Source organism: Salvelinus namaycush, chromosome 8 (assembly GCF_016432855.1).
Source record: "Salvelinus namaycush isolate Seneca chromosome 8, SaNama_1.0, whole genome shotgun sequence".
Taxonomy (NCBI): Eukaryota; Metazoa; Chordata; class Actinopteri; order Salmoniformes; family Salmonidae; genus Salvelinus; species Salvelinus namaycush.
Window position 1 is genome coordinate 59,567,909 of NC_052314.1, and position 25,887 is coordinate 59,593,795.

The 25,887-nt window shown below is 44.8% G+C and overlaps 2 protein-coding genes across 2 annotated transcripts in view; both read left to right on the forward strand.

The window, feature by feature from the left end:
• LOC120052984 (oocyte zinc finger protein XlCOF7.1-like) overlaps positions 1-25,887 on the forward strand; it is a 164,375-nt gene that overhangs the window by 103,177 nt on the left and 35,311 nt on the right. The gene's annotated exons all lie outside the window — the stretch shown is intronic.
• The window catches only part of LOC120052911 (sal-like protein 4), a 74,589-nt gene that overhangs the window by 47,373 nt on the left and 1,329 nt on the right, over positions 1-25,887 (forward strand). The window contains exons 6-7 of the mRNA XM_039000133.1: positions 9,331-9,455; positions 25,298-25,881. Coding sequence (XP_038856061.1) covers positions 9,331-9,455; positions 25,298-25,881 — 709 coding nt within the window. The remainder of the gene's footprint in view (positions 1-9,330; positions 9,456-25,297; positions 25,882-25,887) is intronic.

Genomic DNA, 25,887 nt, shown 5'->3' on the forward strand with positions numbered 1-25,887 from the left:
GGTCCAGAGGTGCTGTTGATTAAGGTGGAGGGGTGTGAGGAGGGTCTGGGGAACCCTGAGGCGACCATGGCCATGGAGGACAACCAGACTACACCACCACCTGAAAGCACAGATGAACCAGCTCAGCAGCAGTGGACCAAACATAGTTTCACTGAAGTGAGCCCACTGAACTACTGTCTGTATGGTATTAGGTCAGGGCCTGTATCCCCAATGCATCTCGGAGTAGGAGTGCTGAACTAGCATCCGTTTTACTTTTTAGATCATAATGAATAAGAATATGTAGACAGGTGGGGGATCTGATCCTCGATACTCAATCCCTCTTTGCCCAATCACGAGATGCTCCATAGCAGGTTACTCATATCAGATTTCTTGATCCAACATCCTCTCACTCTATCTCTTACAGTCAGTAGACATGGAGGATGGGAAGCCGGATCTGCTGCTGGTCAAAGAGGAGACAGTAGAAGACAGACCAGAGAACACTGATCTGCTGAGTGGACTAAAATGTAAGGGAGATCTACATATAAGATACAGCAACTTACTGTATGTTTACATACAAAAACACACATTATAATGTATGAACTTGACCAGGTAATTGACTCAAAACTCCATATCTAGAATTACCTCTACCATGTTTGTTAAGTCTATTTTGTAACTTCTTCCTGCAGGTGGTTGGCTGGAGGCTAACAGAGGAGACTGGATGGCCATTTTGGAACCCAGACCCAGATGGGTGCAGGCGACAACATCACCGAGCAAGCCAGGACCAGAGGCGACATAGTTGAGGTCGGTGGATGAGACAGCTCCCTTAACTCTGGGCTGGGGAACAACACTGTTAACCATGACCAGAAACAGACAGTAGAACATAATACAACAACCAAACTTAGTCTCGATGACAACAGATTGGCTGAGACCAGGGTGTGGCGTAGATTTGGTCCGCGGGGACAGGGAGGTGTCTGTATGCTGCGGGAGAGAACAGACACAGACTCGGCTAGTGATGCTCCGTCCTGCTCCTATAGTTGTGATTCAGAGAGACTGATGGTGCCTCAGGTTAACCCCCTAACAGGTGCTGCCTTCAGCCTGCCTTCTATAGGATCTATCAACTGGAACATGGACCCTGTGACAACACAGACACTCCCTGGCCTTCATCCTCCTCACACTCTCCTTATGTTAAATGAGAACTCAGAAAATGCCAGTGCCTCAACTCTAAATGGCTACACAAGCCCATTGACAAAGGACAGTAGTAATAATTCTATTAGTAGATCCGGTGGCAGAGAAAAGCGCTTCCCTTGTCCGTTCTGTGGGAAAGCCTTAAATTTCCCCAAACAGGTGGAAATCCACCAGAGGATGCACACGGGGGAGAAAGAAGTCGGCTTACACGTGTGCCGGGTGATTTTCTCCCACTCGTACAAGCTGAAGAGGCGCCAGAGGGTAAACACAGGAGAAATCTTACAGCTTCTCCAAGTGTGAGAAGAGATTCTCCCACCAGCACCAGTTGAAGAGTGCATCTGAAGATGCACACGGGAGAGAGGTTGTTTGCCTATATGCACTGCCGGAAGAGGTTCTCAGAAAGGAGCTACCTCAGAATACTCCAGCAGAAAATGCACACAAGCCATGTTCACTGAGTGTACAAAACATTAGGAACATCTTCCTATTATTGTGTTGCGCCCCCGGAAAAGCCTCAGTTCTTTGGGGCATTGACTCTACAAGATGTCAAAACTATTGGAGGGGACTGCAATGCTTTTCACAATTGGGTCAAGTTGGCTGGATGTCTTTAGGGTGGTGGACCATTCTTGATACACACAGGAAACTGTTGAGCATGAAAAACCCAGCAGCGTTGCAGTTCTTGACACACTTAAATATGTGCGCCTGGCACCTACTACCATACCCCGTTCAAAGGCACTTCAATATTTTGTCTTGACCATTCACACATACACAATCCATGTCTACATTGTCTCAAGGCTTAAAAATATATATTTTTAATTTAATTTGTTTTTACTTCTCCTCCTCTTCATCTACACTGATTGAAATTGATTTAACAAGTGACATCAATAAGGGATCATAGCTTTCACCTGGTCAGTCTGTCATGGAATGAGCAAGTGTTCTTAATTTTTGTACATTTAGTGTGTAGTGATACGTAGTACTATTTAGTGTGTTTGTAGTTAATTCTGTTGGTTTAGGATGTAGTGGGAAACTGGATGAGGTGAACTGAGGAAAGAATGAGTATGATGAGGCAGAGTAGATGATATGGTGATGGTGTCTGTAAAAATGTTTCACTGTTGAAGAGTGAATGTCCCTTTACATGACATGAAGTAGTGAAGATGTGTGTAATGTTGAACCTTTTCCAAAGTGTTCTAAAATGAATTTGATCAAGTTGAGGGTACTAGATTTACAAAAAAATTATTTACAGTGCATTTGCAAAGTATTCAGATCCCTTGACTTTTTCCAAATTGTGTTACGTTACAGCCTTATTCTAAAATGGATGAAATTATTTTTTCCCCTCAACAATCTACACACAATACCCCATAATGACAAGCAAAAACAGTAAATATCACATTTACATAAGTATTCAGACCCTTTACTCAGTGCTTTAAAGCACCTTTGTCAAAGCACCTTTGTCAGTGATTACAGCCTCAAGTCGTCTTAGGTATGCCGTTACAAGCTTGGCACACCTGTATTTGGAGAGTTTGTCCCATTCTTCTCTGCAGATCCTCTCAAGCTCTGTCAGGTTGGATGGGAAGCGTCACTGCACAGCTATTTTCAGGTCTCTCCAGAGATGTTCGATTGGGTTCAAGTCCGGGCTCTGGCTGGGCCACTCAAGGACATTCAGAGACTTGTCCGGAAGACACACCTGCGTTGTCTTGGCTGTGTGCTTAGGATCATTGTCCTGTTGGAAGGTGAACTTTCACCCCAGACTGAGGTCCTGAGCGCTCTGTGGAGCAGGTTTTCATCAAGGATCTCCATGTTCTTTGCTCTGTTCATCTTTCTCTCGATCCTGACTAGTCTCCCAGTCCCTGCCGCTGAAAAACATCCCTATAGCATGATGCTGCCACCACCATGCTTCATCGTAGGGATGGTGCCAGGTTTCCTCCAGACATGAAGCTTGGCATTTAGGCCAAAGAGTTCAATATTGGTTTCATCAGACCGGCGAATCTTGTTTCTCATGGTCTGAGAGTCCTTTAGGTGCCTTCTGGCAAACTCAGAGCGGGCTGTAATGTGCCGTCTGGCCACAATGAAGGCCTGATTGGTGGAGTGCTGCAGAGATGGTTGTACGAGAAGGTTCTCCCATCTCCACAGAGGAACTCTTGAGCTCTGTCAGAGTGACCATCAGGTTCTTGGTCACCTCCCTGACCATGGCCCTTCTCCCCCGATTGCTCAGTTTTGCCGGGCGGCCAGCTCTAGGAAGAGTCTTAGTGGTTCCAAACTTCTTCCATTTAAGAATGATGGAGGCCACTGTGTTCTTGGGGATCTTCAATGCTGCAAAAAATGTTTTGGTACCCTTCCCCAGATCTGTGCCTCGATACAACCCTGTCTCGGAGCTCTATCGAGAATTCCTTCGACCTCAAGGTTTGTTTTTTGCTTATATAGACAGGTGTTTGCCTTTCCAAATCATGTACAATCATTTGAATTTACCACAGGTGGACTCCAGTCAAGTTGCAGAAATGTCTCAAGGATGATCAATGGAAACAGAATGCACCTGATGCTCAATTTCGAGTCTCATAGCAAAGGGTCTGAATACTAATGTAAGTAAGGTATTTCAGTTTTTTTTTTGGCATGAATTTTAAAAAATCTGTTTTTGCTTGTCATTATGGGTATTGCATGTAGATTGATGAGGATTTAAAAAATATTTTTCATACATTTTAAAATAAGGCTGTAACGTAACAAAATGTGGAAAAAGTGAAGGGGTCTGAATACTTTTCCGAATGCACTGTACATTTACAGAAAAAAGTGTTACCATAGTGAGAAGTTATTCTACATGACACATATTGTTTTGTGCAATAACAACAGCATCAATGTAACAGTTCAACTTTAGTCCGTCCCCTCGCCCCGACCCGGGCGCGAACCAGGGACCCTCTGCACACATCAACAACAGTCACCCACGAAGCATCGCTCCACAAAAGCCGCGGCCCTTGCAGCGCAAGGGGAACCACTACCTCAAGGTCTCAAAGCGAGTGACGTCACCAATTGAAACGCTATTAGCGCGCACCACCGCTAACTAGCTAGCCATTTCACATCGGTTACATGGACAGCAAAGAGTTTCTTATTTAAACCTTTATGCTTTTCTGTACAATATTTGTTTGCGGTCTGCAGTCCATGCAGAAAAAAGTAGTAGCGTGTGGCTAAACTTCTCAGATGTTTCTGGTTCAACCAATCATTAGGGAGTTTTTGTTTGACCCACACGAACATGACCAAAGCATGACTGAAACAGGAATACATTTCCCCTGGATATTTACAAATAAATGTGATATTTGAGGCTCTCTGTCACTAAGTGATTGTACAATGTACACCTGGGTTGGGCTCAATTTGAATTGAAGACATTAATTTCAGGAAGTAAACTGAAATTCCAATTCAATGATTGAAAAAACGGCATCTATTTTCCATACACTGAAAAGGAGAATCTATTTGTCAAAAGAACATATATATATATATATTTTTTTAAAATTCAAATCCCTTCCTGAATTGACTGACTTAAATTCAAATTGAGCCCAACCCTGTTGTGTGTTCTTCACCACGCTGTCTGTGTGGGTGGAACTTGAAGCTTTTCACCTTCTCCACTGCGGTCCCATTTTGGGTGGCGGTGATGGAAGTAGGAAGGTTTGTAGGGAATTATTTTATTATAAATTCAGGGTTAGTTAAGATAATATAGTGGTATAGATAGGTCGTAACGGGCCTCACATTCCAGTACAGTAGGTGGTGGTGTATGCTCCTGGCAGTTGGTTGCGATTCGCCAATAAAACAAAGAAGAAAAAGAAAACAGAACTGAAAAGCCTTCATGTTGTTCTTATTTTTATGTTTATTAACCAATACCCTGGAACTCAAAATCAGCATCGCATACCCTAGGTAATCTTTAATTCGCGTTGGAAACAGGACTTGGTTGATAGATGTTATCTAGGTGACGCTAAATGTTAACTGCTAATGTTAGCCAACAATGGATAACTGTATGGTTTTTCACACTCAAATAGCCTCCATCATGGAGGTGCTAGCGAATGCAGCCGTGGCAGATATCTGTAAACTCGTCGATGACGACTATGCAGTGTTTCGTTTGGAAATAACTCAAAGCCAGAAAGAAAACAGAGCATTGCGGAGGAAACTACTGGAACTAAAGGTGGCACGAGAGCGCGCAGAGAGGACAATGCGAGAGCGCGTCCTCGGCAGTCGTCCTAGTAGTGTGAAAATCCTCGACCGGTACAGAGTAATGGCAAGAGGTAAATGTTGCAGGAGACTGTGGGGCCTGTCGCCCCGTTTCCCCTCTGCGCATGTGTGGCTTTAGATGCGTTTACCACAATGGGTATTGGTCAGTTTTTGGATTGTATGCAATAATTCCCCTGATTACTTAGCTATCTTGCACATGGACACAATATCATATTCTAACCAGATTCTTGATTTACTGAATTTCCTATTATTTACTCAGTGAAAACAATGTGTTGCATGGAACATAATACATCAATCAATAAATAGTATTTCAGGAAGTTATGAGAGATATTAACTTACATCCTTACAAATTCTAGACAGTGTCAAAACTGTCAATAGTGTACATTATAGCGTTCAGCATTGACAGTACCTAACCTAACCACCTCTTTTCCCCCAATCACTCTCTCAGGTGAAGGACATCTCACTGGAGGCAACAGGAGCTTTGTGAAGCCAGCGGGACACAATACATGGAGAGATGACCAACCAATCACTGTTGATGAGGGGAGTGGAACCTCAACCCAACATGTTATCATGATAGAGGTTAGTGTAATAGTGTTGCATAAAAAATTACAGTTACTTTGTAAATCAAATGTGGCCTCTTTATTTCAGAAAAGCTCCCCTCAGCTATTCACTTGCTTACATGTACATCCTTATTTATCTGCCATAGGGGAGCTTGTGAGACTTCCCAATGACATTGATATCCAATTCAACTCATGTACCACTAATTATCTCCCCTCTTGTGTCAGTCTGCAGAGGCTGCAGGTCCTGTGGTCAAGCTGGAGAGGTCTGAAGGACAGGAGGACCCACGGCACAGCAGAGACATCCAGGCTGGTGCAGCGTCTGGAGTGGCACCCCCTGTAGCCACAGAAGACCTATCCACCGCCGCTGCGCTCCAGTCCAGGAACCGACGCAGCATCACAGTGGTCAGTCAAATGCCTTTCTCAAGTCAGAGACAGACACCAAGACTGTAACACACAGGGTCTTACACACAATATCTGAATACAGATCAGATCCAGAGAGACTAGGGCCACCGGTCTGTCCTCCTGATCCTGGCTTGGTGTACTTACTGTTATTTCGCCAGAGCCAGAGTATGGTTTATTCCCATGGAGATTGTGATGCGTTAGACACTGGCGGGGATGATCTGTTTTGTTCTTACGCTTCAGAGATGGTCCCTGGAAACATATCCTTGGGTTTAGAGAGACCGACTGATCTGTCTAGAGGGGACTGGAACTGGTAAATTTCTGTATGGACCTCGCTTTGTGCACAGGGGCATTGTCATGCTGAAACAGGAAAGGGTCTTTCCCAAACTGTTGCCACAAAGTTGGAAGCACAGAATCGTCTAGAATGTCATTGTGTGCTGTAGCATTAAGATGTCCCTTCACTGAAACTAAGGGGCCTAGCCCGAACCATGAAAAACAGCCCCAGACCATTATTCCTCCTCCACCAAACTTTACAGTTGGCACTATGCATTCGGGCAGGTAGCATTCTCCTGGCATCCGCCAAACCCAGATTTGTCCGTCGGACTGCCAGATGGTGAAGCGTGATTCATCATTCTAGAGACGCGTTACCACTACTCCAGAGTCCAATGGCGGCGAGCTTTATACCACTCCAGCCGACGCTTGGGATTGCGCATGGTGATCTTAGGCTTGTTTGCGGGTGCTGGGCCATGGAAACCCATTTCCCGTCAAACAGTTCTTGTGTTGACGTTGCTTTTAGAGGCAGTTTGGAACTGGGTAGTGAGTGTTGCAACTCAATGAGCCGTTGTTTCTTCTAAATGTTTCTACTTCACAATAACAGCACTTACAGTTGACCGGGAAGCTCTTATGTAGGTGTCATAACCAGCCATAAAATAATGCAATACATGTCACAACATGTTTAAATATGTGTTATGACCAAATTATTACAGGTTATGACTGTCATAACGTGTTGACGCTGGGTGTCAAGTAAAGTGTTCCTAAAAATCCTTCTATAACCTGTTTCCTCCCCTTCATCTACAATGATTGAAGTGGATTTAACAAGTGACATCAATCAGGGATCATAGCATTCACCTGCATTCACTTAGTCAGTTTATGTCATGGAAAGAGCAGGTGTTCATAATGTTTTGTATAAAGCCTGAAAGTCTGTTTCATGTTGTGTTTGTGCTGTGTATCTGATGTTCGCAAATTTTCCAAAGACACTTTTAATGAGAAAATGAATGCAGTTTATTAACTTCAGGCAGATTTTTTGTTGAGACATGACGAGTATGTGTGGTTTTCATATGGTGTATTTAAAACTTGTTTATGTTCAATAAACACAGTGGGGACTTTTCATTCGAAGACTTTGATTGAGATTCTCTTTAGCATACGTCACATCTGATCTCACCCTATTCTGCATACACACAACAGTGCTTTTTCACCAATATACACTTAGTGCACAAAACATTAGGAACACCTGCTATTTCCATGACATAGACTAGTCAGGTGAAAGCTATGATCTCTTATTGATGTCACCTATTAAATCCACTTCAATCGGTGTAAATGAAGGGGAAGAGACAGGTCAAAGAAGGACTTTTAAGCATTGAGACATGGATTGTGTATATGTGAATGGGCAAGACAAAATATTTAAGTGCCTTTGAACGGGTATGGTAGTAGTTGCCAGGCGCACCCGATTTGAATGTGTCAAGAACTGCAAGGCTGTTGGGTTTTTCACGCTCAATAGTTTCCCGCGTGTATCTAGAATGGTCCCCCACCCAAAGGACATCCAGCCAACTTGACACAACTGTGGAAATCATTGGAGTCAACATGGGCCAGCATCCCTGTGGAACGCTTCCGACACCTTGTAGAGTCCATGCCCCAATGAATTGTATTCTAAAGATGTTCCTAATGGTTTGTACACTCAGTGAACACTCAACAAACATACCTACTGGGCGTGTCAGAGTTTTTTGTCAGGTTTGTCTGATGATTACTTGACTTATCAGAGCTGACTTGTTTTTACCCACAACATCATATTTATATCCACCATGATGTGTGTTTTATCTGTGTGTACGTACCTGAGGGAGTACGTAATCTGTATCACCTGTCTCTTCCAGGAGGAGGAGGATCCAGAGGTGCTGCTGATAAAGGTGGAGGGGTATGAGGAGGGTCTGGGGAACCCTGAGGGGACCATGGTCATGGAGGACAACCAGACTACACCTCCTGAATGCACAGAGGAACCAGCTGAGCAGCACAGGACCACACACAGTCTCAGTGAGGTGTGTCCACTGTGAACTACTGTCTGGATGGTTTCAGTTCAGGGCCCGTATCCACAAAGCCTCACAGTGCTGATCTAGGATCAGTTTAGCATTTTAGATCATAATGAATAACATTATATTTAAAGATCAACACTCCTACTCTGAGACTCTTTGTGGATATGGGCCCAGGTCTTGACCATGCCTTTGAATTATAAAACTATTAAAGAGTGTCAAGTGATCAAATCAACTAACATGTTTGCATAGTACTCATAGCAGTCCCTCATTGCCCAATCAGAAGATGCTCCATAGCAGGGTGCTCATATCAGATTTCTTGATCCAACATCCTCTCACTCTGTATCTCTTACAGTCAGTAGACATGGAGGATGGGAAGCCTGATCTGCTGCTGGTCAAAGAGGAGACAATAGAAGATGGACCAGAGAGCATTGATCTGCTGAGTGGAATAAAGATGGGGGAGCAAGGTAAAGGAGAAATACATATAGCCTACATACAGTAATAGATCTTCAATGTGAATAGTGATGCACATGGCTATAATTGATTTTCTTCATTCATAAAGTAAAATAAATACAACTTATGTTTACATAGAAAACCACACATTATAATGTATGAACTTGACCAGGTAATTGACAAAAGAAACTCCATATGTAGAGTTCTCTACCATGTTTGTAAAGTCTATTTTTTGTAACCTCTTCCTACAGGTGGTTGGCTGGAGGCTAACAGAGACTGGGTGGCCATCTTGGATTCCCAGACCCAGACGGGTGCAGCCAAGGGCCCAGGGGACAACATCACTGAGCAGGCCAGGACTAGAGGCAACATGGTGGAGGTCAGTGGTTGGGACAGCATCTTCAACTCTGGGCTGGGGAATAAAACTGTTAACCACAACCAGAAACAGACAGTGGAACACAAAACAACATCCTATGACAGCAGACTGGCTGAGACCAGGGCGAGGCGTAGAATTGGTCTGCGGGGATGGGGAGGTGTCCGTATGTGGGGGAAGAGAACAGACAGACTCCGCTAGCGATGCTCCGTCCTGCTCCTATAGTTGTGATTCAGAGAGACTGATGGTGCCACAGGTTAACCCACTAACAGCTGCTGCCTTCAGCCTGCCTTCTATAGGATCTATCAACTGGAACATGGACCCTGCAACAACACAGACACTCCCTGGCCTTCATCTTCCTCACAGTCTTCGTATGTTAAACCAGACCTCAGACAATACCAGTGCCTCAACACTAAATGGCTGCACAAGCCCATTGACAAATGACAGTAGTAGAGATGGAATCAGTAAAGTTGGCAGTGCCGAAGAGAAGCGCTTCTCGTGTTCGTTCTGTGGGAAAGCCTTCCGTTTCCCCAAACAGGTGGAGATCCACCAGAGGATGCACACGGGGGAGAAACCATTCAGCTGCCACCTGTGCCGGGCCAGTTTCTCATCCAGCCTGTAGAGGCACTAGAGGGTCCACATGGGAGAAATCCTACAGCTGCCACCAGTGTGAATCAAATCAAATGTATTTATAAAACCCTTTTTACATCAGCAGATGTCATTAAGTGCTTATACAGAAACCCAGCCTAAAACCCCAAACAGCAAGCAATGCAGATGTCGAAGCACGGTGGCTCTGGAAAAACTCCCTGGAAAGGCAGGAACCTAGGAAGAAACCTAGAGAGGAACGGGGTCTGAAGAGTGGCCAGTCCTCTTCTGGCTGTGCCAGGTGGAGATTATAAGAGTACACGGCCATTAAGGCCAGATCGTTCTTTAAGATGTTCAAAAGTTCATAGATGACCAGCAGGGTCAAATAATAATCACAGTGGTTGTAGAGGGTGCAACAGGTCAGCGCCTCAGGATAAAATGTCAGTTGACTTTTCATAGCCGAGCATTCAGAGGTCGAGACTAGAGGTCGACCGATTATGATTTTTCAACGCCGATACCGATACCGATTATTGGAGGACCAAAAAAAGCCGATACCAATTAATCGGACGATTTTTAAAATATTTTTAGTTGTAATAAGGACAATTACAACAATACTGAATGAACACTTTTCTTTTACCTTATTATAATACATCAATAAAATCAATTTAGCCTCAAATAAATAATGAAACATGTTCAATTTGGTTTAAATAATGCAAAAACAAAGTGTTGGAGAAGAAAGTAAAAGTGCAATATGTGCCATGTAAAAAAAGCTAACGTTTAAGTTCCTTGCTCAGAACATGAGAACATATGAAAGCTGGTGGTTCCTTTCAACATGAGTCTTCAATATTCCCAGGTAAGAAGTTTTAGGTTGTAGTTATTATAGGAATTATAGGACTATTTCTCTCTATACCATTTGTATTTCATATACCTTTGACTATTTGATGTTCTTATAGGCACTTTAGTATTGCCAGTGTAACAGTATAGCTTCCGTCTCTCTCCTCGCCCCTACCTGGGCTCGAACCAGGAACACATTGACAACAGCCACCCTCGAAGCATCGTTACCCATTGCTCCACAAAAGATGCGGCCCCTGCAGAGCAAGGGGAACAACTACTCCAAGTCTCAGAGCAAGTGACGTCACCGATTGAAACGCTATTAGCGCGCATCCCGCTAACTAGCTAGCCATTTCACATCGGTTACACCAGCCTAATCTCGGGAGTTGATAGCCTTGAAGTCATAAACAGCGCAATGCTTGAAGCATTGCGAAGATCTGCTGGCCAACGCACGAAAGTGCTGTTTGAATGAATACTTACGAGCCTGCTGCTGCCTACCATCGCTCAGTCAGACTGCTCTATCAAATCATAGACTTAATTATAACATAATAACACACAGAAATACGAGCCTTTGGTCCTTGATATGGTCGAATCCGGAAACTATCATTTCGAAAACGAAACGTTTATTCTTTCAGTGAAATACGGAGCCGTTCCGTATTTTATCTAACGGGTGGCATCCCTAAGTCTAAATATTGCTGTTACATTGTACAACCTTCAATGTTATTCATAATTATGTACAATTCTGGCAAATTAATTACGGTCTTTGTTAGGAATAAATGGACTTAACACAGTTCGCAACGAGCCAGGCGGCCCAAACTGCTGCATATACCCTGACTGCTTGCACGGAAAGCAAGAGAAGTGACACAATTTCCCTAATTATAAGAAATTCATGTTAGCAGGCAATATTAACTAAATATGCAGGTTTAAAAATATATACTTGTGTATTGATTTTAAAGAAAGGCATTGATGTTTATGGTTAGGTTTGGCGAAGTCATCGAATCATCACCCGTTTGGCGAAGTAGGCTGTGGTTTGATGAGAAATTAACAGGCACCGCATCGATTAAATGCAACGCAGGACACGCTAGATAAACTAGTAATATCAACCATGTGTAGTTAACTAGTGATTATGTTAAGATTGATTGTTTTTTATAAGATAAGTTTAATGCTAGCTAGCAACTTACCTTGACTTCTTGCTGCCATCGCGTAACAGGTAAAAATCGGTCGTTCTGCCCCTGAACAAGGCAGTTAACCCACCGTTCCTAGGCCTTCATTGAAAATAAGATTGTGTTTTTAACTGACTTGCCTAGTTAAATAAAGGTGTAAAAAAAAAATTGCGCGAGAATGTCGAAAACAGAAGGTCCGGGACAAGTTAGCACGTCCGGTGAACAGGTCAGGGTTCCATAGCCACAGGCAAAACAGCAGAAACTGGTGTTGCAGGACGACCGGGTGCTGGGGAAGGCGACTGCCAGGAGTCATCAGGCGAGGTGGTCCTGAGGCATGGGAGAATTAGAGGGAGCATACTTTATGTTCACACAGGACGAAATAAGACAGAAGAATTTCACCAGACAGACTGACCCTAGCCCCCCGGCACAGACTATTGCAGCATAGATACTGGAGGCTGAGACGGGGGTAAAACCCCACCCACTTTGCCAAAGGACAACCCCCACACCACTAGAGGGATATCAACAGACCACCAACTTACTACCCTGACACAAATGCTGAGTATAGCCCACAAAGATCTCTTCCACCGCAGAGGGGGGCGCAAAACCGGACAGAAAGATCACGTCAGTGACTCAACCCACTCAAGTGACGCACCCCTCCTAGGGATGGCATGGAAGAGCACTAGTAAGCCAGTGACTCAGCCCCTGTAATACGGTCAGAGGCAGAGAATCCCAGTGGAGAGAGGGGAGCCGGGCAGGCAGAGACAGCAAGGGCGGTTCGTCACTTCAGTGCCTTGCCGTTCACCTTCGCTCCCCTGGGCCAGACTACACTCAATCATAGGACCTCCTGAAGAGATGAGTCTTCAGTAAAGGCTTAAAGGTCGAGACAGAGTCTGCGTCTCTCTCAGGGATAAGCAGACCATTCAATACAATTGTAGCTCTATAGAAAGCCCTGCCTCCAGCTGTTTGCTGAGAAATTATAGGGACAATAAGGAGGTCTGCGTCTTGTGACTGTAGCAAACGTGTAGGTATTTACGGCAGGACCAAATCAGCGAGAGTTGTAGGAGCAAGTCCATATAATGCTTTGTAGGTTTGCAGTAAAAACTTGAAATCAGCCCTAGCCTTAACAGGAAGCCAGTGTAGAGAGGCTAGCACTGGAGTAATATGATCAAATTGTTTGGTTATAGTCAAGATACTAGCAGCTGCATTTCACTGAAGTTTATTTAGTGCTTTTTCCTGGTAGCCAGAGAGTAGAGCATTGCAGTAGTCTAATCTAGAAGTGACAAAACATGGATTAGCTATCTGCATAATATTTGGACAAAAGGTTTCTGATTTTTGCAATGTCACGAAGATGGAAAAAAAGTTGCCCTTGAAATATTCTTGATATGTTTGTCAAAAGAGATCAGAGTCCAGAGTAACGCTGAGATCCTTCAGTTTTATTTGAGACGACTGTACAACCATCCAGATGAATTGTCAGATCAAACAGCAGATCTCTTTGTTTCTTAGGACCTAGAACATTGTCAGAGTTTCAAAGTAAAACATTTGCCGCCATCCACCTCCTTATGTCTCAAACACAGGTCCAGGGTAGGACATTTTGGGGCTACACCATGTTTATTAATTGAAATGTACAGCTGTGTGTTGTCCGCATAGCGGTGAAAGTTGACATTGTGTTTCCGAATGACATCACCAAGACGTAGAATATATAGTGAAAACAATAGTGGTCCTGAAACGAAACCTTGAGGAACACCGAAACTTACAATTGATTTGTCAGAGGACAAACCATCCACAGAGACAAACTGATATCTTTCTGACAGATAAGATTTAAACCAAGCAAGAACAATTAGGTTTCCAATCTCTCCAAAAGAATGTGGTGATCGATGGTGTCAAAAGCGGCACTGAGGTCTAGGAGCACGAGGACAGATACAGAGCCTTGGTCTGACGCCATTAAAAGGTAATTTTCCACCTTCACAAGTGCAGTCTCAGTACTATGATGGGGTCTAAAATAAGACTGGAGCGTTTCGTATACATTATTTGTCTTCAGGAAGGCAGTGAGTTGGTGTATAACAGCTTTTTTTATTAATTTTTATTTTCGATATAGTCAAATTTCGGGGGGGGGTTTTGGGGGGGGGGGGGTGTCAAGGTTTGGCTTTTTCAGGACGGGCTTTATTACTGCCACTTTTAGTGAGTTTGGTGAACATCCGGAGGATAGGGAGACTTTTTTTATTATGTTCAACATTGGGGGGCCAAGCACAGGAAGGAGCTCTTTCAGTAGTTTAGTTGGAATAGGGTCCAGTAGGCAGTTGGAAGGTTTACATTTTGCAGACGCTCTTATCCAGAGCGACTTACAAGAGCAGTTAGGGTTAACCTCTATGGGATCGGTGTCTTTATACCGGGACAGTTGAGCTAACGTGCGCTTATGTGATTAGTAAGGCGTTGTAAGTAACAGCAAACTTTCCAGGACATAGACATGTCTTATATGAGCAGAAAGCTTACGTTCTTGTTAATCTAACTGCACTGTCCAATTTACAGTAGCTATTACAGTGAAAAAATAGCATGCTATTGTTTGAAGAGACAGCGCAACAAAACACTTTTATCACGGCAACTGGTTTGATACAGTCACCTCTGAAGGTAAATAACGTACTTACATTAAGTAACCTTGCTCTGATTTGTCATCCTGAGGGTCCCAGAGATTAAATATAGCATAGTTTTGTTTGATAAAATCAAGTTACATATTCAAATGAATGTAGGAACTGGGTTCTACAGTTTGAACCCCTGCTGTCTCTGGCTCCACACCCACCCCGCCCGGCCATCTAGATGTTTGAAAGTTAGTGCATAAGCTAATGATCCATCATGTATGACATTCCTGGGAGTGTGTAAACTTAAATTTAGTTTTACCATATAATTTTTGTATGTTCTCTATACTTATGTACTTGAAAATGTATCAGTTGACCAATTTGGCACATTTGGGCAGACTTTATACAAAATATTGTCCAGTGCTTCACTGGCTCAATCTGAAACTTTGCGCACACACTGCTGCCATCTATTGGTAAAAATCTAAATTGCACCTAAATTGCACTATAATGTCCTTTCTCCTCCATTTCAAAGATGACAGAACCCCAAAAAATGTGAAACCGCTAAATTCCACAAACTTCAGTGTTTCCTTTCAAATGGTATCAAGCATATGCATATCCTTGCTTCAGGTCCTGAGCTACAGGCAGTTAGATTTGGATGTCATTTTAGGCGAAAATGTTTAAAAAAAGGGTCCAATCCTTAAGAGGTTGTTAAGTGCCTTCCTCATCGACAGATTTTTCACCTAGTTATCTTGAGATTTGAACCGGCAACCTCTTGGTTACTGGCCCAACGCTCTTAACCGCTAGACTATCTGCCGTGAGGCCATTAATATTTTCGTGAATGTGTCAGGAGATACAGGATAAAAAACTTGAGTGTCTCCGTTGATCATAGGTCCTGGCAGTTCTGTGCAGATTCAGGACAACTGAGTTTTGGAGAAATATGCAGATTCAAAGAGGAGTGCTTAATTTGCTTTCTATTGATCATGATCTTTTTGTTGAAGAAGTTCATGAATTCATCACTGCAGAAGTGAAGGCCATCCTCTCTCGGGGAATTATGTTTTTTAGTTAGCTTTGTGACAGTATCAAAAATAAATGTTGGATTGTTTTTATTCTTCTCAATTAGAAGGGGCTTTTTAGTGGCGCAGCGGTCTAAGGCACTGCATCTGTGCTAGAGTCATCATTACAGACCCTGGTTCGATTCCAAGCTGTATCACAACCGGCCGTGATTAGGAGTCCCATAGGGCAGCACACAATTGTCCCAGCATCGCCCAGGTTAGGGTTTGGCCGGGGTAGGCCGTCATTGTAAATAAGAATTTGTTCTTAACTGACTTGCCTAGTTAAATAAAAAAAATAGGTTGGAAAAGTAGGCTGATCGAGCAGCAGTGAGGGCTCTCCGATACTCCACTGTACTGTCTTTCCAAGCTAGTTTGAAGACTTCCAGTTTAGTGGAGCGCCTTTTCTGTATACCAGGGAGCTAATTTCTTGTGACAATTTTTTTTAATTTATAGTGGTGTGATTGCATCTAGGGTATTACATAAGTTTACATTTAGATCCCTGGTTAGGTGGTTAACTGATTTTTGTACTCCAACGTCCTTGGGTAGGTGGATGGAGTCTGGAAGGGCATCTAGGAATCTTTGGGTTGTCCAATAATTTATAGCGTGGCTTTTGATAATCGTTGGTTGGGGTCGGAGCAGATTATTTGTTGCGATTGCAAATGGTGGTCCGATTAGTACAGATTATGAGGAAAAACATTTAGATCCACAATATTTATTCCTCGGGACAAAACTGAATCCGGAGACATATTGGACAAACCCAATTGAGTCGATGATGGCTCCGAAAGCCTTTTGGAGTGGGTCTGTGTGAATATTGAAGTCACCAAAAATGTGAATATTATCCGCTGTGACTACAATGTCCAATAGGAATTCAGGGAATTCAGTGAGGAACGCTGTATCTCCCACCAGCAGCAGATGAAGATGCACCTGAAGAGCCACATGGGAGAGAGGCCGTTCGCCTGTATACACTGCGGATACACCAGCAGAAAATGCACACGGCCCTTGAATAGAGTATGTTTGACATGTAATGTAGTACTAGTTAGCTTGTTTGTATTTAATTCTGTTGGTTTTGGATGTAGTAGGGAACTGGATAAGGTGAACTGAGGAAAGAATGAGTATGATGAGACAGAGTAGATGATATGTAATGGTTGGTGTGATGGTGTCTGTAAAAATGCTATAGTGAACAAAAATATAAACGCAACATGTAAAGTATTTCATGAGCTGAAATAAAAGATCCCCAAAATGTTCAATACACACAAAAATATTATTTCTCTCCAATTTTGTGCACAAATTTGTTTACATCCCTGTTAGTGAGCATTTCTCATTTGCTAAGATAATTAATCCACCTGAGAGGTGTTGCATATCAAGAAGCTGATTAAATAACATGATCATTACATAGGTGCACCTTGTGCTTTGGACAATAAAAGGCCACTCTAAAATGTGCAGTTTTGTCATACAATACAATGCCACAGATGCTTGCAATTGGCATGCTGACTGCAGGAATGTCCACCAGAGCTGTTGCCAGATAATTTATTGTTCATTTCTCTACCATAAACCGCCTCCAATGTCGTTTTAGGGAGTTTGGCATTACGTCCAACCGGCCTCACAACCGCAGACCACGTGTATGGCGTCGTGTGGGCGAGCGATTTGCTGATGTCAACGTTGTGAACAGAGTTCCCCATGGTGGGGTTATGGTATGGGCAGGCATATGCTACGGAAAACAAACACAATTGCATTTTATTGATGGAGATTTGAATGCACAGAGATACCATGATGAGATCCTGAGTCCCATTGTCATGCCGTTCATCCACCACCATCACCTCATGTTTAAGCATGATAATGCACAGCCCGATGTCACAAGGATCTGTACACAATTCCTGGAAGCTGAACATTTCCCAGTTCTTCCATGGCCTGCATACTCACCAGAAATGTCACCCATTGAGCATGTTTGGGATGCTCTGAATTGACATGTGCGAAACAGCGAATATATCAACAGCGATATTCCTGCCAATATCCAGCAACTTTGCACAGCCATTGAAGAGGAGTAGGACAACCTTCCACAGACCACAATCAAAAGCCTGATCAACTCTATGCAAAGGAAATGTGTTGCGCTGTATGAGGCAAATGGTGATCACACCAGATACTGACTGGTTTTCTGATCCATGCCCCTACTTTTTAAGGTACAGTATATGTGACCATCAGATGCATTTCTGTATTCCCAGGCATTTGAAATCCATAGAGTAGGGCCTAATTTCATTCTTTACATTGACTGATTTTCTTATATGAACTGTAACTCAGTAAATCTTTTGAATTGTTGCATGATGCATTTATATTTTTGTTCAGTATATGTTCCTTTAGGATGATACTGTTTTTTTTAATAGTGAGTTGAGGATATTGCACTAATTAATGTTTACTTGACAAAGTATTGAAGGTCTTTGTAATGTAATGGTTCTCCTGTTCAGATCTGAAGGATCAGGTTAGTGGCTCCGTTCTACAGCGCTCTCTCTCTCGCAGAGGGGAAGAGGGGTGAAGTTGGCCGTTTTATGATGGTCATAAATTCCTTGCAGAAACTCTCTTCACTGGACATTCAGTATTGAGAGAGGATTTACTCTGTGAAACAAAGACATACTTCCCGCCAAAACTCGATCATCCAAAAGTGGGGAATGAAACAATATTTCCGTAAATCGAAGGGGTTGGAGTTGTCCGTGGGTACTCGATTATTAACAATTTATGTCAGATCAGTTGTGTTTAGGGATCTCATGAAAGACGGTAGAACAAAATAACTATCTCTGAATGTATATATTCCCCAGTTGTCAGGGTCACATCCAAATGTGGGGGAACTGATATGATTAAATATGAAACTATTTGTGAGAAGATGTAATGTGATGTTAGCCTTCTAAATGAGAGAATTGTTTTTAATATGAAGTCTTAACCAAGTCAGTGACCGTGAGCACAGACTTTACGAAAAAATGAGGGACTGCCCCTTTTTCCCTGAGTGCCTAAATAGCACTCGTGACAAAATGTACATTAAGTCAAGAAAACGCGTTTAAATGGCTACTGCTCTATAGACCAGAGAGCATGGAGCTGGTTAAGAAAACTACAAGACTACACATTCACAGTGTGCAGCTGTATATGTAAAATAGTCTAGTAAACTCGACCGAAGACGAGAGGAGAACACTTCCCTATCAAACGACCATTGGTACGTCTGATGTCTCCAGTATTACAGAGGACAAGTGTCACGATCGTCTTCTTGATAGACAGTGGACCAAGGCGCAGCGTGTGCAAAATACATCTTCTTTTATTTTAGAAGAGAGACAAAACAAGAAACGAACAACTATACACAAACTAACAACATAACAAACTGACGACCGTGAAGCTATACAGACAAATAGTGCTGACACAAACACTACACATAGACAATTACCCACAAACACATGATGCCCATGGCTGCCTTAAATATGGCTCCCAATTAGAGACAATAAACCACAGCTGTCTCTAATTGAGAACCAATCCAGGCAGCCATCGACATACAAACACCTAGACAAGACATTGCCCCATTAAACCTACAAACCCCTAGACAAACCAAAACACATACTTCCCCATGTCACACCCTGACCTAACTAAAATAATAATGAAAACAAAGATAACTAAGGCCAGGGTGTGACATAACCCCCCCCTTAAGGTGTGAACTCCGGGCGCACCAGCATAAAGTCTAGGGGAGGGTCTGGGTGGGCGTCTGTTCACGGTGGCGGCTCTGGCACTGGTCGTGGTCCCCACCCCACCATAGTCACTACCCGCTTTCGTAGCCTCCTCCAAATGACCACCCGCCAACTTAACCCCACTGGATTAAGGGGCAGCACCGGACTAAGGGGCAGCACCGGACTAAGGGGCAGCACCGGACTAAGGGGCAGTACCGGACTAAGGGGCAGCACCAGGATAAGGGGCAGCACCAGGATAAGGGGCAGCACCAGGATAAGGGGCAGCCCCGGACTAAGGGGCAGCACCAGGATAAGGGGCAGCCCCGGACTAAGGGGCAGCACCGGACTAAGGGGCAGCACCGGACTAAGGGGCAGCACCGGACTAAGGGGCAGATCCTGGCTGGCTGGCTCTGGCGGATCCTGGCTGGCTGGCGGATCCTGGCTGGCTGGCTCTGGCGGATCCTGGCTGGACGGCTCTGGCGGATCCTGGCTGGACGGCTCTGGCGGATCCTGGCTGGACGGCTCTGGCGGATCCTGGCTGGACGGCTCATGGCTGGCTGACGGATCTGGCTGCTCATGGCTGGCTGACGGATCTGGCTGCTCATGGCTGTCTGACGGATCTGGCTGCTCATGGCTGTCTGACGGATCTGGCTGCTCATGGCTGTCTGACGGATCTGGCTGCTCATGGCTGGCTGACGGATCTGGCTGCTCATGGCTGGCTGACGGATCTGGCTGCTCATGGCTGGCTGACGGATCTGGCTGCTCATGGCTGTCTGACGGATCTGGCTGCTCATGGCTGGCTGACGGATCTGGCTGCTCATGGCTGGCTGACGGATCTGGCTGCTCATGGCTGGCTGACGGATCTGGCTGCTCATGGCTGGCTGACGGATCTGGCTGCTCATGGCTGGCTGACGGATCTGGCTGCTCATGGCTGTCTGACGGATCTGGCTGCTCATGGCTGGCTGACGGATCTGGCTGCTCATGGCTGGCTGACGGATCTGGCTGCTCATGGCTGGCTGACGGATCTGGCTGCTCATGGCTGGCTGCTCATGGCTGGCTGACGGATCTGGCTGCTCATGGCTGGCTGACGGATCTGGCTGCTCATGGCTGTCTGACGGATCTGGCTGCTCATGGCTGGCTGACGGATCTGGCTGCTCATGGCTGGCTGACGGATCTGGCTGCTCATGGCTGGCGGAAGGCTCTGGCTGATCCTGTCTGGCGGAAGGCTCTGGCTGATCCTGTCTGGCGGAAGGCTCTGGCTGATCCTGTCTGGCGGAAGGCTCTGGCTGATCCTGTCTGGCGGAAGGCTCTGGCTGATCCTGTCTGGCGGAAGGCTCTGGCTGATCCTGTCTGGCGGAAGGCTCTGGCTGATCCTGTCTGGCGGAAGGCTTTGGCTGCTCCTGTCTGGCGGAAGACTCTAGCGGCTCCTGTCTGGCGGAAGGCTCTAGCGGCTTCTGTCTGGCGGACGGCTCTGAAGGCTCATGGCAGACGGGCGGCTTTGCAGGCTCAGTACAGACGGGCGGCTTTGAATACTCAGTACAGACGGGCAGTTCATGCGGCGCTTGGCAGACGGACAGTTCAGACGGCGTTGGGCAGACGGGCAGTTCAGGCGCCGTTGGGCAGACGGGCAGTTCAGGCGCCGTTGGGCAGACGGGCAGTTCAGGCGCCGTTGGGCAGACGGCAGACTCTGGCCGGCTGAGACGCACTGTAGGCCTGGTGCGTGGTGCCGGAACTGGAGGTACCGGGTTGAGGACACGCATCTCAGGGCTAGTGCGGGGAGAAGGAACAGGGCATGCTGGACCCTGGGGACGCACATTAGGCCTAGTGCGTGGTGCCGGAACTGGTGGTACCGGGCTGAGGACACGCATCTCAGGGCTAGTGCGGGGAGCAGCAACAGGACGCACAGGACTCTGGGGACACACAGGAGGCTTGGTGCGTGGTGTAGGCACTGGTGGTAAAGGGCTGGAGACACGCACCATAGAGCTAGTGCGTGGAGGAGGCACAGGGCTCTGAAGACGCACAGGAAGCCTGGTGCGTGGTGTAGGCACTGGTGGTACTGGGCTGGAGCGGGGAGGTGGCGCCGGAAATACCGGACCGTGCAGGCGTACTGGCTCCCTTGAGCACTGAGCCTGTCCAACCTTACCTGGTTGTATGCTCCCCGTCGCCCGACCAGTGCGGGGAGGTGGAATAACCCGCACCGGGCTATGTAGGCGAACCGGGGACACCATGCGTAAGGCTGGTGCCATGTAAGCCGGCCCGAGGAGACGCACTGGTGGCCAGATGCGTTGGGCCGGCTTCATGACATCCGGCTCAACGCTCAATCTAGCCCGGCCGATACGTGGAGCTGGAATGTACCGAACCGGGCTATGCACGCGTACAGGAGACACCATGCGCTCTACTGCGTAACACGGTGTCTGCCCGTACTCTCGCTCTCCACGGTAAGTACAGGGAGTAGGCGCAGGTCTCCTACCTGACTTCGCCACACTCCCTTTAAGGCCCCCCCCAAGAAATTTTTGGGTTGTACTCACGGGCTTCCAGCCTTGCTTCCGTGCTGCCTCCTCATATCGCCTCCTCTCGGCTTTAGCTGCCTCCAGCTCTTCACGAGGGAGGCGATATTCTCCCGGTTGTGCCCAAGGTCCCTTACCATCCAGTATCTCCTCCCATGTCCATGAATCCTGTGTAGGTGGGTCCTGTTGCCGCTTGACACGCCGCTTGGTCCTAGATTGGTGGGTAATTCTGTCACGATCGTCTTCTTGATAGACAGTGGACCAAGGCGCAGCGTGTGCAAAATACATCTTCTTTTATTTTAGAAGAGAGACAAAACAAGAAACGAACAACTATACACAAACTAACAACATAACAAACTGACGACCGTGAAGCTATACAGACAAATAGTGCTGACACAAACACTACACATAGACAATTACCCACAAACACATGATGCCCGTGGCTGCCTTAAATATGGCTCCCAATTAGAGACAATAAACCACAGCTGTCTCTAATTGAGAACCAATCCAGGCAGCCATCGACATACAAACACCTAGACAAGACATTGCCCCATTAAACCTACAAACCCCTAGACAAACCAAAACACATACTTCCCCATGTCACACCCTGACCTAACTAAAATAATAATGAAAACAAAGATAACTAAGGCCAGGGTGTGACAACAAGCTACAGCCACGAAATATATTGAGTTCTGGGGAACACGACCAGAGACTTTCTGTCGACTGACTCTCCAGCAGACGGACCGGCGATTTCAATAGATACGAGACATACAGGCGTAAATATATACAGTTGAAGTCGAAAGCTTACATACACCTTAGCCAAATACATTTAAACTCAGTTTTTCACAATTCCTGACATTTAATCCTAGTAAAAATGTCCTGTTTTAGGTCAGTTAGGATCACCACTTTATTTTAAGAATGTGAAATGTCAGAATAATAGTAGAGTTATTTATTTCAGCTTTTATTTCTTTCATCACATTCCCAGTGGGTCAGAAGTTTACATACACTCAATTAGTATTTGGTAGCATTGCCTTTAAATTGTTTAACTTGGGTCAAACGTTTCGGGTAGCCTTCCACAAGCTTCCCACAATAAGTTGGGTGAATTTTGGCCCATTCCTCCTGGCAGAGCTGGTGGAACTGAGTCAGGTTTCTAGGCTTCCTTGCTCGCACACACTTTTTCAGTTCTGCCCACACATTTTCTATAGGATTGAGGTCAGGGCTTTGTGATGGCCACTCCAATATCTTGACTTTGTTGTCCTTAAGCCATTTTGCCACAACTTTGGAAGTATGCTTGGGGTCATGTTCCACTTGGAAGACCCATTTACGACTAAGCTTTAACTTCCTGACTGATGTCTTGAGATGTTGCTTCAATGTATCCACATAATTTTCCTACCTCATGATGCCATCTATTTTGTGAAGTGCACCAGTCGCTCCTGCAGCAAAGCACCCCCACAACATGATGCTGCCACCCCCTTTCTTCACGGTTGGGATGGTGTTCTTCAGCTTGCAAGCCTCCCCCTTTTTCCTCCAAACATAACGATGGTCATTATGGCCAAACAGTTCTATTTTTGTTTCATCAGATCTGAGGACATTTCTCAAAAAAGTATGCTGTTTGTCCCAATGTGCAGTTGCAAACCGTAGTCTGGCTTTTTTATGGTGGTTTTGGAGCAGTGGCTTCTTCCTTGCTGAGTGGCCTTTCAGGTTATGTCGATATAGGACTCGTTTTACTGTGGATGTAGATACTTTTGTACCTGTTTCCTCCAGCAACTTCACAAGGTCCTTTGCTGTTGTTCTGGGATTAATTTGCACTTTTTGCACCAAAGTACGTTCATCTCTAGGAGACAGAACGCGTCTCCTTCCTGAGCGGTATGATGGTGTTGTTTATACTTGCGTACTATTGTTTGTACAGATGAACGTGGTACCTTCAGGCATTTGGTAATTGCTCCCAAGGATGAACTAGACTTGTGGAGGTCTACAATTTTTTTTCTGAGGTCTTGGTTGATTTATTTTGATTTTCCCATGATGTCAAGCAAAGAGCCACTGAGTTTGAAGGTAGGCCTTGAAATACATCCACAGGTACACCTCCAATTGATTCAAATGATGTCAATTAGCCTATCAGAAGCTTATAAAGCCATGACAAAATTTTCTGGAATTTTCCAAGCTGTTTGAGGCACAGTCAACTTCTGACCCACTGGAATTGTGATACAGTGAATTATAAGTAAAATAATCTGTCTGTAAACAATTGTTGGGAAAATGACTTGTCATGCCCAATGTAGATGTCCTAACCGACTTGCCAAAACTATAGTTTGTTAACAAGAAATTTGTGGAGTGGTTGAAAAACAAGTTTTAACGACTTCAACCTAAGTGTATATAAACTTCCGACTTCAACTGTAAATTGAAATTCCTTTCGAATGAGCAGCTATTCATGTGCAAGGTATTAGCATTTCAATTTGCATAGTTATCAGCTGTGTGTAGGATAGTAAAGTCCTCCCTCTCTTTCTCACATGCCCTCCCTTTAAATTTTGTGTAACAAGCCGTCATATCGATTTAGTCCACTAGGGACTTTCCATTGCATCATGTCCAAACCAATGTATAACCTATCCTGTGTGTGTGCTTATGTAATTCTGTGTTATTATTTAGTTAGTTAGTAAATAAATAATTAAGCCAATCTATATATCGCTGATTCATAATTTATGCAAGGGTTCGTGCAGATATCCAAGAGTTTGCGACATTCAGAATGAGACTGATAGAAGGTAAACAATTAATTAATGACTGATTGATGACTGAAATGTAAGAGATATTTATATCTTTCAGAGTTAATTCGAAAATGGTAACTCGTTAAATAAACTTTTTCCGTGGTATCCCCAAGTTTGCTAATGAGTTAATTGTTACTGGATTAATTTAATCATCATAATTAAACATTGTTAATCGATTTGATAAAACAATCGTCATCACATTAATGATAGCCAAGACACGACAGTAATGTAATGTTTAACCTTTTCCAAAGTATTCAAAAATGTATTTTAACCAAGCGAGGGTACCAGATTTACAGAAAAATGTAGTGTTACCAAAGTGAGAAGTTATTCTTCTTGTCACGTATCATTTTGTGCAATAAAAGTACTGTACTTCACGGAATGTGAATATATGACCATTTTATTGAAATTCAATACAAAATTGACTCTGTGCTAACTGACTTGGTTATTTTTGTATCATTACAGGGACTGAGTTTCACTTGTCTAAGTCGAACCAAAACAATATACTTAATTCTTGAATCAACACATACAGTATGGACATTTTTTAAATAAACTCCAATGGCTCCATATTAGGTACTTGAATCACAGTGTTGGAGATGCACTTGACTGGTTATCAATATTGATGTGTCTGTGTACAGCAAATTATTTTTTATATAAACCTATATGCTTTTCGGTTCAATTTGTGTTTACAGTCTGCCGTCCATGAGGAACTGCTGATATCCGGTGTTGCTGGCGGGAGAGACTGGACCTCTGAAGCGGCCGGTCACAAACTCTGGCCCCGGATCAGAACCCTGGATCAGGAGCCATCGCTCTTCTTTCCCGAGTCAGAACCAGGACCGAACCGCGAGGAACAGAGACCCCACCACCACACAGAACACAACCAGTGGACAGGTGGACTGAACAACCTCAGTCCTGGTGGTCATCAGAGAGACAGAGGCTCCAGTCTGCAGCCCAGACCCTTCTCTTCACAGTCTCAGTGCAGTGATGGAGCAGGGCCTGGGGCTGATAGAGAGAGATCCTCCTGTTCCTATGCAACAAACACCACCGTATCCATGATGAACAAAGCAGGTCACCCTGGGCTTCAGCCTTCACAGAGAGTGGTGGGAGACACCCCTGGTGGGAGTCTATCAGGAAGTCTGTCTTCTCCTTCAGGGTCACATCTAATTCATGATGATTGGGTTCATAGAAAGCCTGGGCCTGGGTCTAGCCTTCCTCAGCTACCTCATGGTTACCCCACCAATACAGACAGGGTCAGGATGGGCATTCACCACAAGAGGTACAT